Below are 19,475 nucleotides of genomic sequence, written 5' to 3'. Positions count from 1 at the left end.
TGCAGTCTTCCATGGCATTCTCTCTGTGTGAACTATTATATGGTAGACATACAAGGGCCTGCTGGACATTGCCAAAGACACATGGGAACAGGAGCCCACCCCTCATTAAAGCGTTGTAGAGCACATTGCAGGAATGCAAGACCGGATTGCATCCATACTGCCTATCAAAAAGTAACATCTAGTGAATGCAGCTCAGAGCGGAGATTACAGTAGAAAGGCCACAGTTAGGTCCTTTAAACAAGGGGATAGAGTCCTGGTTTTGGTACCCACCTCAGAAAGTAAGTTCTTGATCAGGTTGCAAGGCCCAATTAAAGTTCGGGAAAAAATTGGGGAGGTGAACTACATGGTGTATCAGGAAGAAGAAACCTGAGTAGATTTACCATGTCAACCTGTTAAAGGCTTGAAAAGACAGGGAATGTTTGGATACAGAGGTGACTCCAGTCGCATCTGCTATTGTACCCCTGACACTGGCCCAGGGAAATGACTGCCAAAGAGGTAAAAATTAGTGAAAGTTTCTCGAAACAGCAGTGACGGGTAGCTCAGAAATTAGTGCAGCTGAATACGGATGTTTTCTCACAACTACCCAGTTAATCATCTGTGATCCGGCATGACATTATCACAGAGCCTCAGGTAAGGATGCGAATGAAACTGTACCGTGTACCAGAGGCCCGGAGGCAAGCGAACTCGGAAGAGGTAAAGAAGATGCCCCAGCTAGGAGTCATTGAGCTGTTTAGGAGTGAGTGCGCTAGTCACATTGTACTGATTCTAAAACCTGACGGATTGTTACGGGTCTGTACCAATTTTCAGAAATTGAATGAGGTCTCAAAATTTTACCTTTATCCAATGTCCCGGATGAATGAGCTCATTGAGAGACTAGTACAGGCCCACTACTTTACGATGCTTGATCTAAACAAGGGTTACTGGCAGGTGTCTTTGACAGAGTTAGCCAATGAAAATATCACCTTGGTTACCCCAGAGGGTCTCTATCACTATGCTGTCTTGCCTTTTGGGTTACATGGGTTCCAGTCCCCATTTCAGAGGCTAATGGACATAGTGTTGAAGCCCCATCAGAAGTATGCATCTGCGTACTTAGATTATATCATTGTCTGTAGTAGTGACTGTCATACCCACTAGTCCCAGGTGCAAGCGATAGCGGGTTCCAAATCCAAAAAAATGTGCGATAGGTCTTGAGTAGTGATGAGCCAGTATACTTGTTGCTCGGGTTTTCCCGAGCATGCTCGGGTGGTATTTCGGCGAGTGCTCGGGGATTTAGTCAATGCAGCTGCATGATTTGTGGCTGATAGACAGCTTGAATACATGTGGGGATTCCCTGTTTGCTAGGCAATCTCCACATGTATTCAAGCTGTCTAGCAGCCGAAAATCATGCAGCTGCATCGACATAAACTAAATCCCCGAGCAGGCTGAAATACTCGTAGACCACCCGAGCATGCTCGGGAAAACACGAGCAATGAGTATACTTGCTCATCACTAGTCTTGAGGAAGCCTGGAATTAACAGTATGGGATTTTATCAAAGCCAAAATAAATAAAATCACAGTGGTTCAAAACTGGTCCCGGGCTCTTATTAAAAACTGGTGAGAGTGTTCCTCGGTATCCTTGGATATTATAGATTGTTTATACCTAATTTTGTTGGGAGATCGGCCCCGCTGACTGATCTCTTAAAGAGATGGAAGTCAGTCATGGTCCAATGGAATCTTCAGGCGGATGATACCTTTCAGTCCATGAAGTTGGCGCTGTGCAAGCCCATCCTTATCAATCCCAACTTTAGCAATGAGTTTATTATGCAATCTGACACCTCTGAGGTAAGGCTAGGATCGGATCTCTTGCAAGAGGAGAACAGAGAAGAACATCCGGTCACCTACTTGAGCAGGAAACTTACCCCGGCAGAGAAAAAGTTTGCGTAGTGGAGAAGGAGTATTTGGCCATTAAGGGGCCTTGGAGTCCCTAAGCTATTATTTACTGGGGCGACAGTTCCGACTGCTGACAGACCACTCATCTCTGGTTTGTATAAGAAATGCTTAGGAGAGGAATGCTTGGGTCACCAGATGGTTTCTGTCAATGAAAAATTTTAATTTTCACTGGAACATCGAGTTGGGATGTCACAAGGGAATGTGGATGCCCTGTCTCGGCACCCCGTATGGTAACAGGTGTTCAACCCTGCAAGTTTGAACAGAGGGGGGTATATGAGACAGTGAGGGTAACCATATGTGAGGGTTATTATGTATCCCCCGAATGTGTTTAGAAGCATACTGAATTGTTGGAGTACATTTTAATCACAGCCAGAGCTGTGGATACTATGCAAAATAACATTGGTAACTTTTTAAGAGGCCCTACTGGTGGTGGCTGTATCTTATATGGGAAAAACCTGGTGACAGGTTCCCTTAAAAGCCCCTATATATATTACATGTCTGTCGACTGAACAAGGCTTTGGCCAATCATTCAGCCTACAGCCTTCTTTGCCTTCTCTCCTATTCTCAAAAGCTTTCATTCGGCTGAGCGCTCCTGTATTCTCTATGAGAAAGCCGCTAAGAGATATGTCTGCTGGCGGCTTATCTCCAGGATAACGCAGCAATTGCCAGTCCAAAATTAGTCATGCCAGGTCAACATCTCTCCCAACAATCAGTTTTAAGGTACCTCCATAAACATTAGATTGTTGGCCAAATCCATCTATATGAGCTGGTGTGGATTACAATAGTCTAATGGCTTCTGGTGGGAATTAAGAGAAGGCCAATATATTTTTCTTAAACAAAGAAGAAACCACAATCTAAGCATTTGATATATCTTTTCCTTACTCCGTGGTCTCATCATTAGATCTTTTTTTTCAACAAGGAGGGCTGAATGAAGCAACCACTAGATGTTCTCAATACCTGCAATGTTAACTTTTAGGCTTTATACACACAAGTTTTAGAAATCAAAGCTTAGTAAACCCTGGGTAAACATAATCCAAGCTAGACGAACATGTGTAAAGTATTTTTTCTAATGCTGAATGACAGGTTGACTAAAAGACGATGATGGTTTAACTAGGGAGAAGTCATATTATCGCTGCTATGTTGTTTTCAGTGCAATTAGCAGTGGGTTTTCACAGATGTTAGGTAGTCTTTAATAAGTTATTTGACATCAAAACAGACAATGTTATCGATAGTTGATTGCTCTAAAAATAAAAAAGATGAGCCGTCCAGCTGTGGACCACAAAATCTTTCTGAAAATGCTTGTTTAACTTGGAAACAAAACAGGAATGTGCTTTTATACACCTTTAACAGGGTTGTAAATATTCGCTTGACCCTATTCAGTCCCTTGGCTGCCACCATATCTCTATGGGCAGTGTTTACAGGAGGGAAGGTGGTGTTCAGGTACTCAACCTTACTTTTCTACAAAGTCACGTGAAGAATTGTGAAGCTCCACCACCCAGTCATATAGTTTTGTTCTAACATATCTAGATTAGGTCCTGCTGCACAGCCACTAGCTGGTCCTGGTAAGGCCAAGAAGGGGTTGGCAGCCAACAGGGCTGCACACTGTTTAAATCTCCAAGTAACACCTGTTCATTCCAATTATTGCATTGGTGCACTAATCCTGATGGATATTCTGTATTTTAGCCAAAGTTTTTCACATCCCCTCCCCACCTGTACTATGCTGATTAACCTCTTGGACAACTTGTTGGATTTGACCCTGGACTTTTTGATACCTCTTTTGGTTTTTGACTTTTCCTGACCAATCTAACTTATCCTGGATAATCTTCTAATGATGTCTTTGGCTACCGAGTTTGTCATTGTCCCCACCTCTCTGGTGCTTATCCAACTTAGTGGTCATTTTACCTTCAACTCTCTTCACCATCCAGCAGCTACTCTATGGATACAACCCAAGAGCCTCGGCAGTGGTAGTAGGATGCATAACCATGCGTTGTGCCAAGGTGGCCAAGGAAGCTTTATAGATAGTTGACCTTTCCCTGTATTAAGGCAAGCCATAGTGCTCCTATAAGTCACAGTAACAATGGACCTAATAGCAATCAAATCCATGACTCTCCTACAACGCTGAAACCAAAGTTCCCACACAACAATGCAAAATATGTTCACAATAAAAGCAATGGTAAATTAGAAAAAAAAATATGAGTGCCCAAGGAACTAAGGCATTGATGTGCCATTTCTTCAGTGGTGCAGCTACTTCAATTGCGTCAGGGTCAAGTTTAGTTCAATCGGAGCAATATCCACACACATTCAGATTGGGCTGCCTTATGATAGAATGAGCTAGAGACTTTTTGGTTCTCAAGGAAAATATCCAATGATGAAGTTCAGTGAAAAAATGCTTCTCAGCCAAAGATTTTTTTTTTTTGACAAGCTACTATACAATTTAAGGATTTTTCATTTTTAGGGTGATGCCAAAAAGTGACTGGTCAATGGCTGTCACCAACCTATAGTAGGAATCACCAACCTGTGGCACCCCACCCGCTGTCAAACTGATACTCTCAGTTCTGATATCCGAGGTTATCAGGGAATTCTGGGAGTTGTAGGCTCACAACAGGTGGAGTGTTGAGGGTTGCTGACCTACACAATGGCCATGTATGTTCTAAATAAACTTGACTTTGATATATCCCTGCATCGTTTAAGTAAAGATTGTCATGAAATATTCTAAGACGTTAATCTGTGGAGTTGAAATAAACCTTGTTTTGACCTAAACTTAACTTTTCTGTCTTTGGCAAGGCTTCTCTTCTTCTCTGGTGTTAACATTTGATAGCAACTCTTTGTACTATTAATGATCTATAATAACTTTGCCTTCTAAAAGACATCATTATTATAGTCATCTCTTTACATCTTGAACCCCCTTTGTATCAGCATAACCCATGATTAAACAAAGCCCAATCGTGACCTTCAGATCAGTCATTAAGAAAATGATTTTCAAAATGTCTTTAATTAGCAGGATTTCATTAATCTGCACATTATCATAGTCCTATTGAGGAAGTGATAATAGAAGGGGAAAGGTAGCTTCATTTGGAATTTGCTTGCAAAGATAAACACAGGCGATTGTGTCTTATTCTGTCTAATAACTCATTTCTCAGTCTAATTAATCATTAAATACTTTTTTATGCCTTCTTCCTAATAAGATATTCTTAGCCTTGGCCAATTTTGAGAAGAATGACGATGGGGAGGAGCTGTCAGTCATTTACAAATGGAATCCGAAGAAACTGAAATTTCTTCAGTATCAGACAATACCCACATACAGCGCTCGCGACTGGGAGGCCTTTCACATAGACGGAGAGACTTTTTTGGCTGTTGCCAATCACCGAGAAGGTAATAGGAAAGTAATGTTTAGATGTGCGATTGTACATGTGTTATTAACTAATTATTAACTGAACTAAAGGTCCAGAGTTATGTATGCATTTGCAAAAAGCCCTTCATTGTATTTCTCTACTGTGTAAAGAAGGGGGTTTAGAGATTAGTTGGATGACAATTTCCCTTATTAATTCTCATTTAGAATCTGCATTTCCAGCATAGGAGACTATAGAAGGAAAATATTCAGAATTGCTAAAATATAGCTATTAAAGAAGCGCTCCTCCTCCCATCAAAGTTTTTATCCTCTTAATATATAGCAATCATTATATTATAAGGCACTGTGTACTTACAATTGCTCATTTTCCCCTTTCACCCAGTTAATTCATCTCTTTTCCATTACGTCTATGACATCACGTGATTAGAAACCGACTAGCTGAATCCTTCTAAGCTTTATGTAGAACCAGAAAGTCTCTTTTCCCTGCATGAGTCATCATTAGAACTACAATTCTACTCACAGCAAAGTCCCTGGCAGAGGGAAGGAGCAGAGCAGCTGGGAGTAATTGAGGAGGGGGATGATTCATGCAGGGAAAATAGACTTCCTGTTACATCACTATGAAGCATAGTTAAATGGGTTGTCCCACAATTCAATGTGCTTACTATGTGCTTCCCTTTGATGCTTTTGAACTTTGTTTCTCCTCTTAGTGCATATTTGCAAACATGGCAGAGCTCAGTTCACATGACCAACGTTTCTGACGGAGAAACTACACATACTGGTTCCCTCCTGGCTACCAGCACCTCCTCTGTGCATATATTTACCAGTAATGTGAGACACAGAGAAACCATCACATTAGAAAATGTTGGCTGTGGTGACAAGTGTGAATAGGGTCCTCTCTAGTCACACATCGCAACATGCATTACGTGGTAGGTGCTGTGTATGTCATCAACTTGTGTCTCTGTCCCTATGCCAGGTGCATCCTTAAAGAGAACCTGTCAGCAGGATTCAGCAATATAAAGTAAAGGCCATAACAGCGCTGTTATACTGATTGAATTCATACCTTTAGTGAAGAAATCGAATGTGTGGTTCTTGTTTAATTTGGATTTGAAGTTTTCATCTAATAATATTTCATGGGACAGGGCAGGACTGGGGGTAGGGTCTACTCTTGCTCCAGGCCCCTCCCCCTACCTCCTGCGTCCAGCGCCATTTTATTGAAGACCGGCCTGAATCAAACTGCAAGTGCAGCCCAAGCCAATGATGGCAGTGGTGCAAAATTTGAAACAGGAAGCAGGTTACTGAAAAATCATTGACCTGTTATAGACACACTGGAGGCAGACAGAGGGGCCGGCACAGAAGGAGAAGACCCCACCGACAGTCCTGCCCCTGTATAGGGCCAGGATGGGAGACATATATACCAGCATGTGGGACATACAGTGTATACTATTATGGGTCATACTGTAGACACACTGGAGGCAGACAGAGGGGCCGGAACAGAAGGAGAAGACCCCACCGACAGTCCTGCCCCTGTATAGGGCCAGGATGGGAGACATATATACCAGCATGTGGGACATACAGTGTATACTATTATGGGTCATACTGTAGACACACTGGAGGCAGACAGAGGGGCCGGCACAGAAGGAGAAGACCCCACCGACAGTCCTGCCCCTGTATAGGGCCAGGATGGGAGACATATATACCAGCATGTGGGACATACAGTATATACTATTATGGGTCATACTGTAGACACACTGGAGGCAGACAGAGGGGCTGGCACAGGAGAAGACCCAACCCACAGTCCTGCCACTGTATAGGGCCAGGATGGGAGACATATATACCAGCATGTGGGACATATACGGTATACTAGGATGGGTCATAGACACACTGGAGGCAGACAGAGGGGCCGGCACAGGAGGAGAAGACCCCACCAACAGTCCTGCCCCTGTATAGGGCCAGGATGGGAGACATATATACCAGCATGTGGGACATACAGTATATACTATTATGGGTCATACTGTAGACACACTGGAGGCAGACAGAGGGGCTGGCACAGAAGAAGAAGACCCCACCGACAGTCCTGCCCCTGTGTAGGCCCAAGATAGGAGACCTATATACCAGGATGAGGAACATATATACCAGCATGGGGGACATGCATACTAGGATGGGTCATAGACACACTGGAGGCAGACGGAGAGGCCAGCGCAGGAGGAGAAGACCCCACCCACAGTCCTGCCCCTGAAATCTTATTAGATGAAAACTTCAAATCTGGATTAAACAGGAACCACAGACCGTATTGATTCACCAAAGTTATCAATTTTTTTCAATATAACAGCTCCATTATGGCCATGCCTTTACTTTACATGGCTAAATCCTGCTGACAGGTTCTCTTTAATAAGTCCAGCCTAACTCTGCCTATGCACAAAAAAGGGTTAAAGGCAGCAATTAACTGTTCTATGGCCACTGAGATAAAGAGAATCAGAAATGCAGGAGCTATGGATTTGCACATTCCCAGATATAACTCACACATTGTAAAAAAGGGGGAGAAGCCAGCGCTGCTAGTGGTCAGAACGCAAAACATAAAGTGCACATGCACATATTGATTTCTAACTGAGTTTCAAAAATGAGACATTTAGCAAACAATTGATCAATTCTTTGAGCCACCCCGCCACTTCACGGCATTCTCATAATGGGGCAGTCCTACTCTACATTTTTTATATTCGCTGTGCCATTCCGGCCTCTAAAAAGCAAGATCACATTAAATGCAAGCTGTACCTGAAGCATTTCTGAATCACTCCCATGGCACCAGAGAGGACAGCACAGATAAAGGTTGACCAGGTCCGGACATAGACATTTCAGGTCCAACCTCCACACTGCCTAACCAGCACCACAGATGAAGGGTGAGACAGGCTTGGACACAGGTGCACAATCAAACAAAGCCTGGGGCAGGGCAGGGCTGCTGTATGTGTGTGCAGCAGCCTAGGTCAATCACAAAAACCCCCCAGAAAGAATGGCGTACATAACCCAGCGCGCACGGCAACAGTGGTGGTCAACCACAAACCAATATCAAAGTAAAAAAGGGGGAGAAGCCAGCGCTGCTAGTGGTCAGAACGCAAAACATAAAGTGCACATGCACATATTGATTTCTGACTGAGTTTCAGCCTGTCTCCCCCTTTATCCGTGGTGCTGGTTGGGCAGTGTGGAGGTTAAACCTGAAATGTCTATGTCTGGACCTGGTCAACCTTTATCTGCGCTTGCCCAGCTTGCATTTAATGTGGTCTTGCTTTTTAGGAGGCTTTTATGGCACAGCGAATATATAAAACGTAGAGTAGGGCTGCCCCATTATGAGAATGCCTTGGCGTGGTGGGGTAGCTCAAAGAATTGATCAATTGTTTGCTAAATGTCTCATTTTGAAATACAATTAGAAATTAGTATGTGCATGTGCACCTTATGTATTGCGTTCTGACCATAAGCAGTGCTGGCTTCTCCACTCTTTTGCTATAACTCACACATTGCCTTTGTCACTATATCAGCTCTGATAAGTCTGGCACAAGGCTACCTGGACAGAAAAGGATTTCTAAGCATGTTAATCCCTTGACAGCTCTTAGAGCTTATGAGGGGCAGGAGTCCTATCACCACAGAGTATGGGGAGAGGAGGGAAAGGCAAACCACACTTGAATTTAGGTGAGCAGGAAGAAGAGAGGCAATGTCTTCTTTGCACATGCTCCCCCTTGTGGTGAAAACAGGGAGATACAATCATTGTATTGGAGTACAAGCGGGAGGAACTGAGTGTGCTCGGCCTGTGGGCCAAGAACTACTGGAGGACGTGTCCAATAACAACAAGGGGAAGACACATTGCAGGAATGAGATGTTTGTGAAGATGAGAAGTCAGAAATGGTGCATTTTAAAAAATTGTGTTTTTGCAAAAATTTATGATTTTAGTTCTAGAACTCACTAAACTACAATTGTAAGCTTGGGAATACCCCTTTATTAAAATGTCAATTATCTATGATGAAATGACAAAGTTCATTTTAAAAGCCATGTTTTTAAGAGGGGAAAACAAAAATAAAAAGGAATCAAATATCCACTTTGTACGGTATCCCTTCCTGATGTATATTGGCCATCAGAATGTTTGCCAATACAGTTGTACAGTTCCAAGTGATGCATTTAAATTTCTCCAAACCTTAGAAAATGGCCATATTTCCAAAATGTTTCAGCAACTTTCTAAATTACATCTTAGAAATAGATTTGGTAATAAAGTAACATAACTGTAAATGTTTGTATAGTTTTTGTCTAGTCAATAAAACGGAAAAAACAATTGTACAACTTGACACATTGTTGTTACTTCTATCTCACAAAAAGTATCCATCTGTATTCTTGAACCCTATTCAAACAGGAGATTCTAAGCATCTCTATTTCTGTTCCTCATTTCCTTCAATTTAATTACCGTATATACTCGAGTATAAGCCGAGATTTTCAGCCCATTTTTTTGGGCTGAAAGTGCTCCTCTCGACTTATACTCGAGTCATTGTCCCAGAGGGTCGGTGGGGGAGGGGGAGCGGCAGCTGTCACTTTATACTCATCTGCTCCCGGCACGTCTCTGCATGTCCCTGCTTCTCCGGTGCCCGCAGCTGTTCCTGTGTTCAGTGGTCACATGGTACCGCTCATTAAAGTATTGAATATGGACATGACTCCACTCCCATAGGGGTAGAGCAGCATATTCCTTACTTTAATGAGCGGTACCATGTAACCGCTGAACACAGAAACAAGCTGCCGGCGTCAGAGACCATCGCATTGGAGAAGCTGGCAGGGACCGCGCGCAGGGAGGGTGAGTATAACGGGGAGGGTGAGCATTGTGATATTCACCTGTCCCCGTTCCACCGCCGGGCTCTGTCTTCCACGCCCTCTGGCTGTGACGTTCAGGTCAGAGGGCACGATGACTTGGTCAGTGAGCGCCTTCTGCCTGAACAGTCACTGCAGAGAGACGAAAGACGGAGCGGCATGCGGCGGTGGAACGGGAACAGGTGAATATCGCAAGTGCCGGTGTCCCCACCTGCTCAGGACAAGACGTGAGTATGTAATTTTTTTTTTAATCACAGCAGCAGCATATGGGGCATAATATTCTATGAAGCATCTTATGGGGCCATAATCAACCTTTGTGCAGCATTATATGGGGCATATTTTTGTATAAAGCATCTTATGGGGCCCATCATAAACTTTATGGAGCATTATATGGGGCTCCTGATTCAGTATGGATATTCAAAAACATTTAACCTACTGATGTTTCAATTAATTTTCATTTTATTGGTATCTATTTTGATTTTTGAAATCTACCAGTAGCTGCTGCATTTCACACCCTAGGCTTATACTTGAGTCATTAAGCTTTCCCAGTGTTTTGTGGCAAAATTAGGGGTCTTGACTTATATTTGGGTCAGCTTATACTTGAGTATATACGGTAGATTTGAACTACTTCATCACCACTTCTTTGGTTATAATGGTTATAATTTGGTTATAATTATAGGATGGGAGACATATATACCAGGAAGGGGCCCTGGAAGGGGGACATGTATACCAGGATAGGGGACATATATACCAGCATGGCGGACATATATACCAGGAAGGGGCCCTTGAAGGGGGATATGTATACTAGGATGGGGGACATATACACCAGCATGGCGGACATATATACCAGTATGGGAGATATATATACCAGGATGGGAGACATATATACCAGGATGGGGGACATATACACCAGGATAAGGACAGCTACCAGGATGGAAGACATATATACCAGGATGGGAGACATATATACCAGGATGAGGGACATATATACCCGCATGGCGGACATATATACCAGGATGTGAGACATATATATACCAGGATAAGGGGCATATATATACCAGGATGGGGAACATATATACCAGGATGGGGGATGTATATACCAGGCTAAGGGACTTATATACCAGGATGGGGGGCATGTATACAAGGATGGGGGTCATATATACCAGGATGGGGGACATATATACCAGGATGGGGGATATATACCAGGATGGGGGATATATACCAGGATGGGGGTCATATATACCAGGAAGGGGCCCTGGAAGGGGGATATGTATACCAGGGCGGGAGACATATACACCAGCATGGGGGACATATATACTAGGATGGGGGACATATATACTAGGATGAGGGACATATATACCAGGCTGGGGAACATATATACTAGGATGGGGGATGTATATACCAGGCTAAGGGACATATACCAGGATGGGGGGCATGTATACAAGGATGGGGGTCATATATACCAGGATGGGGGACATATATACCAGGATGGGGGATATATACCAGGATGGGGGATATATACCAGGATGGGGGATATATACCAGGATGGGGGTCATATATACCAGGAAGGGGCCCTGGAAGGGGGATATGTATACCAGGGCGGGAGACATATACACCAGCATGGGGGACATATATACTAGGATGGGGGACATATATACTAGGATGAGGGACATATATACCAGGCTGGGGAACATATCTACTAGGATGGGCCCAGGATGGAAGACATATATACCAGGAAGGGGAATATTTATGTGAGAGGTTTTACCGCTATAATGATGTAATTCTACAACATAATGTGTGAGGATTAATTTCCATTTCATCATATATTTTTTACCTGAGTTTCTTCATGTTTTAATACCTCCCTTCTTTCCAGGTAGAACAGAGCCTTCACTTGTACCATTATAACAATCTATTTTTTTTAATGCTTCTTTTATAATAGGCAACAACCACAATATCAACAGTGTTATTTATAAGTGGAACTCAAGCAATGGGCTCTTTGAGATTAATCAGACCATCCCTACCTCCGGTGCTTATGACTGGGAATTCTTCAGTATTGGACCCTACTCATTCTTGGTTGTAGCAAACACCTTCAATGGCACATCCACTAACATCCAATCTCATATCTACATCTGGCTGGGGAGCAGTTTCAGACCTTTTCAGTCCCTCATGGTAAGTGTCTGTCTAACGTTTTCTAAAATATTCAGAACTAAATACCTGATGGAAACATAAAAGCATACTGTAATGTAAAACACACACTTAAAGGAAACCTGACAGCAGATTCATGCTGCCATAACCACACGGGCATAAAGTCCGACAAGGTCTTCAATATTGATAAATACATTTTACTCTGAAACGAACATTAGAGAGAACATAGCTTTAAGTAAAAAAAAACCTGGCACAATAAAAATGTCAACTTGTTGATCATCCTCCAGATTCTCTCTGCTCAGCTTGATTGACAGGTCTCATCTTACGGTTACCCTGTTTGCGCATAGGAGCGATCTGTCACTTAAAGAAAAGCCATCATCAGAAAATCACATACTGTCAATATCAGGTGTTTGTGTTCTATGTATTTTGTTTAAATGGCAATATTTTTTCTGCATCACAATCTTTATATGTATATAAAGAAAAAAAAAATGTATAATAGAAATCTTGCAATTTTAAAAGTGGCACTGGGGCTTTTTAAAACTCAGACTTCCTGTTCATTCAGGAAGAATTCTCCTCCTCAGCAGACACAGGGTTACAATGACAGATAACAACTCTATGTGTATCTGGTAACAGAGGATCCACCAATTATGATATACTAGATGGAGGCCCAATGCTATCGCATCGGGAGGGTGGTGATGTCCCGATGGGGGCAGGCTTTGCAGCACTATATATATATACGCTCCATCCCCTGTATTGTATAGCTATACTGTATATATATATATATATATATATATATAGGGTATTTCCTACTCTCCCCGGAGGACACACCGTGTTACAGCTGGTGATTCCCGAAGCCCCGCCTCCCACTGGAGCCCCACCTCTCACCGTCTCCACCGCTCCTTGCACCTCCGCACTCAGGAGCTCCGAGATCAGCAGCACGGAGAGCAGCATCTCCAGGATCCATCTGCCGCACCTGCTGTCATCCATGTGATCGGCCATCAGCACTCTGTCCCGCCAACATGGCCGCCGCCGCTAGGATTGTCGGGAGTTGTCGTTTTTCCCTCGGAATTTGTTTCCCTGCGGTCACATGTGCGCTGTGACGTAATGATAGCAGAGTGTTGTGGGCAGCGGGGGGTCCGGCGATGACCCGCTGTTGATACTGCGCAAGGGCCTGGTACCACCAGCGGGTGCCATATTGGAATACCCATCACTTGGGTATTCCAATATGGCGGTCGGTGTACTTCCGATGCGGCTCGGTGGATTGTGGGATTCGAGGTCATCCAAACGGAAGTGGATGACAGACAATTTAAGGTGATTATATAAATAGATGATGTTACAGCTGACATCGCCTCCCCTGCTTTCACAATGACTTTTGCACATGCTCATTAGATGCTTCAATACAAAAGATTGGATCTAGTTGGATGAGACATGTTAGTTAGGCTGTGCTTCTGTCATATTTGTTATTTTTTCATTTCACAAAGAAGCTGGTACGGCGTTGAAACACTTCATGAATGATAAAAACTTAATATCATCATTGTTGAAAAATCTGTTTACTTCAGCAGTGCAGCCCACCTAACGTGTTTTATCTATCTGGATCCAATATTTCCTGGAAGATCTATCCACAAGTAACTGGATAGCACTAGTTGTTTTTTTCATGCCTACATAGGAGTTGTGCCTGTCACAACTTCCACAGATGAGCGTTAATCAAACCCTTACCCACTCTCGTTCCATAGGGTACTACCCTATTGTGCCCTCTATTCCCCACATCTAGATTTCTTCAATACAAAAGATAGGGTAGAAATCTGTTTACTATGGCTATGGACATATGTTGTTTCCTGAAACAGGAAGGTAGAGTCTAAAATAGTCTTGCTGGCCAGTGTGAAAATTGCAAATTTCTATTTTGTAATATGGGGAAAAAACACTGCCAACTGTAAAAACAGAATATATTTAACATAAAAAAACTGATTTAACAGATAGGTCATTATTTGATGATTGCTTCCCTTTAAGCTAATCAAGGAGGAGAGAATTTGGAGGAGAGCAGTCCTGCAGACTTTGTCCCCATTCCAGGTTCGGGCACCATGAATCTATTGACAGCTTTCTTTTAAATAATGATTATATATGGATTTATATATTTAGGAAATATTAACAATCTGTAGGATTCCGTGTCTGTACCTGTGTGAGTTCTGTTATAGCTTATCTAAATCCCCTTTTTTCTTTCAAAAAGTTGGCAATAGCACACTCTAGCTTCATCCATCTCTTGGCAGAAAGCCTAGATGAAATCAAATGCAGCCCAGAGATAACGGCTCCAAGGAGATAAATCCATGTCATTCATTCAGCTTCATTCATTAGATTTGAATTTGAGGTGGTCTGAAGAATGAGAATGAAGTCTTCTTCATGTCAGGAGCACATCTGGAAAAATAGGGGAGAATTATTTTATTTCTTATATTTTATTGCATCCCATTTAATGACTTCTTTTACAATATAAGAAGACAGAGTTAAACATTTCCATATTCCCCACAGAGATTTGAATACACTTATAGGTTAACTCGCCCTGTAAATCGGATGTAAATGGAAAGTAAATGCCAGCATTCACAGAATGGTCATGGATGTCACGTCCTCCTGCTTCCATTCTCCTAGGAGTTGTTGACATGCTGTGCTATTTGTAGCTACTTTGCTTACTTTGTGCCGACTTTGAGAGGGGCGCAATGCAGGTCATAGTTAAGACGTTGAAAATTGTTCTTCTATTTTTCCTGGTAATCTGAGTCTTGTTGACTTGTTAAAAGCATTTTTTTACGACATCTACTGAACCAAAATGGAAAAACTACAAGAATATACTTGTGGAACAAATGTCATTAAATGTATTGATGATTCTAATTTTGGATGTAGCAGGTGGATAATGTGTTTACTGCCATGAAATCCATTTAGACTTTTTACTCCAGTGCTTTTTTTTACTATCAAATTGAGTTCATACCAAAATCAATGGAAGTAGCTATTGTTAGGCAAGACCTATTTTTTTAAACAAAATAGTCTGCCAGTTCAGAAAATATACACAATAGTGCAATTGTGTGTAAGAAATATCTATCACTATTATGGGCCATTCACAAAGGAGGACTAAATACTGACCGTCCCCAATTGGCACCTACAAGTCAATAATGTGTTGCATTTGCTATTTTTTAAAAATGGAATTTTTAGACGAAAAAAAAAAGAATTTCAATGTAAAATATATCCATGTGAAGATATATAAATATTATAAATTCTGGTGGAAACAAAGTAAAAAAAAAAAAAAAATTAAAAGTTTAGTTAGAAAATAAAAACAGCTTCTATTTTGATGATTTTAATACATAATATTTCCATACAACCAAGAGGGTGTCTAATCCTACATTTTCAATTTCCTGCTCATGAATCAGTTTTGCTCTGGAGTACCATATTTTTCAGACTATAAGGCTCCTTTCACACATCACTTTTTTGCGGTCAGTCACAATCCGTTGGCTCGACTGATGGACGAATCCGTCGCAGATTGTGAAAACTGATGAGACAGATTAGTTTTCTCGACGGATCCGACTGGTGGATCTGGCTAAATAAATTGGAGCATGCTCAGTTAAAAAAACCGAATCCATCGCCGGATTCCGTCATTTGATGGATCCGGCGCCCATAGGCTTCCATTCGAGCAAATGACAGATGGCGACGGATCCGTCGCTGTCTGTTTTTTCGACCGACACAATAAGCGTTACTTTGTCCGTTGTCTCCGGCCGCTGGACAAACAATTTTTGATCGATCCGGCGAACGACGGATCAAATATGATGCCATCCATCGTAGTCCGTCGTTAATACAAGTCTATGAGAAAAAAACAGATCCGGCGCCATCAGTCGCTGGATTCATTTTTTTCAAAATTCGACGGATTGCGACTGATAACAGAACTGATGTGTGAAAGGGGCCTAAGATGCACCGAACCATAAGACGTACCCCAAATTTTGGGGTGGAAAATAGCAAAAAAAAAAAGATTTTTATAAGATGGGGTCTGTCTTATTGTTCGAATTTAAGGTATCTTACCTGAGGGCCGGCGGTGGCAGAGCGGGGTCACAGGAGGCATGGTCCCTTCCTCAGGAAGCCGGTGGCTGCAGAAGTGGGGCAATGCTGCAGTCCCAGGGTATCCCAGCGGTGCGATGCTGGGGGTCCAGTGTCGCCAATGAGGCAGAGCAGATAGCAAGGAGCAGACCCTGGAATCATTTACCAGACACTTCGGCATCTTCACGTTATTACCCGCTCAGGATGCTGGCAGCAGAAATGTGTCCATGTGTGCAACGGCCCGGTGTCCATGGCGAGCAGAGCCGAGTGCATCACCGGTTTCTCGGCGGCCATCTTCCTGAGGCTGGGCGTGCGCAGATTGAGATCTCAGCCGCCGCCGGCTTCAGGAAAATGGCCACCGAGATCTCAATCTGCGCACACGCAGCCTCCGGCAGCCATTTTCCTGAAACCGAGGGCCACTGAGATCTCAAGCCCACAGCCTCAGGAAAATGGAGCGCGAGAGGTCAGCCGAGATCTCAATCCGTGCTCTCTCCCCCTCCGGTGGCCCACGGCTTCTGGAAGATGGCCGCAGGGAAGCCACAATGATGCACTCCGCACAGCCTCAGCATCGCCACACCTCTGCCACCGCTGGTTCCCTGAGCAAGGGATGCTTCCTCACCACTGCCACAGCACCCCGGTAAGCCTGCGTTTGGACTATAAGACGCACCCCCCATTTTTCTCCCAAATTTTTAGGGGAAAAAGTGTGTTTTACAGTCCAAAAGTCGGTAGTCAGTACAGCGCAACATACATAAGCCTAAAAGAGAAGGGGCTGGTTCTCTGGGCTCAAGAGAAAACTGGAAGGTGACTACCACAGTCTTGGCAATGTATTGTTATATATTGCCATGTTAAGATGCCAAACAAATGTGTTTTTTGTTGTTGTTTTTTTTAAATTTCACTACTGGAGTGGTACCACTGATGTCTGTTCTCTGTCCTTAGTAATATACTTATCAGCCGCTGTCTTCTGCTCTTCTTGGCTCTGCTCTTGTCAAGTTCTGCCATCTTGTGACCACAGCATTTGACTCACTGGAAGTCACAGCTAACGATACAAGCTCTCAGTGGAAGTCTATGGAAACCTTATTGTGGCTCTCATAGACTTACATTGAGTGACCTCTGGCTCCTCCAGAAAAAACACTGGAGCAATCTGGTAGGTCATAACTAGCAGAAGACAGACTGGTGTGGTGCCGAGCACAGCAGAAGATGGCAGCTGGTAAGTATATTACTAAGGGCAGGTAACATATATTAATGAGACCTCTCGGGCAGTGAAATGATAAAAATAATGCAGTGGTGCTTTTAAGTTCTCATATTAATCTTCCATTTGGGTAGTTCTTCTAGTAATATGTGTTTTTAGAACAAAACCAGCGGCAGTGCTCAAATGGGTGTCCCAAGTTACCCAATAACTTGCTGATCACTGGGGATAATATCACTGGGATCCTTACTTGATTCCAAGAGTGGTGATGTAAAGTCCTCTTTTTGGAGCAATTGCTGTGCATGAATTACATTCCCTCCGTTTATGGTTTATCAGACTGCCAGTAGGTGATAGGTTGCTAACTTGGGACACCCCCTTCACAGTACCTGGGTCTTTATGTAAATCTATGTCAGATCCCATCAATTATTGTGGAGTTCATATAATTCTACTATCCAACAGATCTTTGGGCTTTGGAACACCATGGTTTAGGTAGAATTGTGACCTCAGTACTGCTGCCGTAAGTTGTCCAGGTTTGAACAATAGTCTGCAGGCACTTTTTGTGATTACAGTTTGCTGAATCTTGACAAAGTGTGGGTGCGCACACTGTCATGATTCCCCAGTGTTGCCAATGTGATGGACAGTCATGTGACCGCCGGCTAACACCGGCAACACCATGGATTTGTGACAGCGTGTGCATCATACATTGTCTTAATTTATACTCTCATAAAATGACTGCAGACTTTTGTCCCAAACCTTGATATTGTCACAGTCAAAATCTTCAGCCTATGTTGAGTAAAGTAGTGCCAACGTGTTTTTTTCCAAGTACTATGACAGTGTAATAGTAATAATAATGGAGCATAATTCAGCAGGATTTTGTAATGGCTGAAAGTGTGGATCATCTTAAGAAAAGGTTTGATACCTTTGATGGAAAACACTTTATACAAGGTGATGAATGGTTCTAATTTTAAACATTGACCCAATGCTCTTTCCAATTGTCTTTAAGACTCAGAAATAATTTTTCCAACTTTATGGTGTAAATTGGTGACTGTTATTCAACGGTGTTTATTGCTTTCCCTTTTACAACCCGCCAACTGAGCAATTCTATGATCAAGTGGAGCAAGACAACACTCATGGCGGATTTGGCAGATCAAGTGGACCTATGATTAGGGTTGAGCGACTTTTACTTTTTCAGGATCGAGTCGGGTTTCGCGAAACCCGACTTTGTCAAATGTCGGGTCGGGTGAAATCGGCCGATTATTGCGAAAAGTCGGGGATCCGACCGAAACACGAAACCCAATGCAAGTCAATGGAGAATCAAAGTTGGCAGTGAGTGGAGGACAGGAAAACACCAACAGAGCCCATTTTAATGCCAAAAACATCAATTCTTGTTACTTAAGCTTGTCAATCTTAACTTACCTTATAATAATAGTTAGCCATTGAAAATTTGGGGGTCATTTGGCAACAGTTGTGGGGCGAGTAGGGCTGGCTCAAGTTTTTCGTGGGCCCAGGAAATGCGGACTACGTCATGGCGGTGGAGCAGGGAGAGGTAAGTGTTTCAACTTTGCAAGTGCTGTGATCCTGAGCAAGCAGGGGGGCACACTCGTTTGCATTGCCACTGGCACAGGGCCCCTCAAAGTACGGCGTTGTGATTGACGGTGGGGGCGCCTCCCACCGGCAGAGACACTTTTGCGTACTATGAGGGGCCCTGTGCCAGTTTGCATTGCCACTGGCACAGGGCCCCTCAAAGTACGGCGTTGTGATTGACGGTGGGGGCGCCTCCCACCGGCAGAGACACTTTTGCGTACTATGAGGGGCCCTGTGCCAGTGACGTCGCCAACGTCACATACGACACACTAGCAGTACAGCAGAATATAAACTGTGTGAGAATTACTATCTCACTTTTGGGGGGAGACACTGAACCACAACTCTGGCCCAGTGGTATAACACAACACTATGAACGTGGCA

The 19,475-nt window shown here is 43.2% G+C and overlaps 1 protein-coding gene across 3 annotated transcripts in view; it reads left to right on the top strand.

Annotated features, from left to right (window-relative positions):
• TSPEAR (thrombospondin type laminin G domain and EAR repeats) overlaps nucleotides 1–19,475 on the top strand; it is a 292,494-nt gene that overhangs the window by 145,679 nt on the left and 127,340 nt on the right. For all 3 annotated transcript variants that reach the window (XM_077272147.1, XM_077272148.1, XM_077272146.1), the window contains exons 8-9: nucleotides 5,115–5,301; nucleotides 12,054–12,283. In XM_077272147.1, coding sequence (XP_077128262.1) covers nucleotides 5,115–5,301; nucleotides 12,054–12,283 — 417 coding nt within the window. The remainder of the gene's footprint in view (nucleotides 1–5,114; nucleotides 5,302–12,053; nucleotides 12,284–19,475) is intronic.

This window comes from Ranitomeya variabilis, chromosome 7, assembly GCF_051348905.1.
Source record: "Ranitomeya variabilis isolate aRanVar5 chromosome 7, aRanVar5.hap1, whole genome shotgun sequence".
NCBI classification, from domain to species: domain Eukaryota; kingdom Metazoa; phylum Chordata; class Amphibia; order Anura; family Dendrobatidae; genus Ranitomeya; species Ranitomeya variabilis.
Note: the sequence above shows the minus strand (reverse complement) of the source record. Positions and strands in the feature narration are given on the sequence as shown.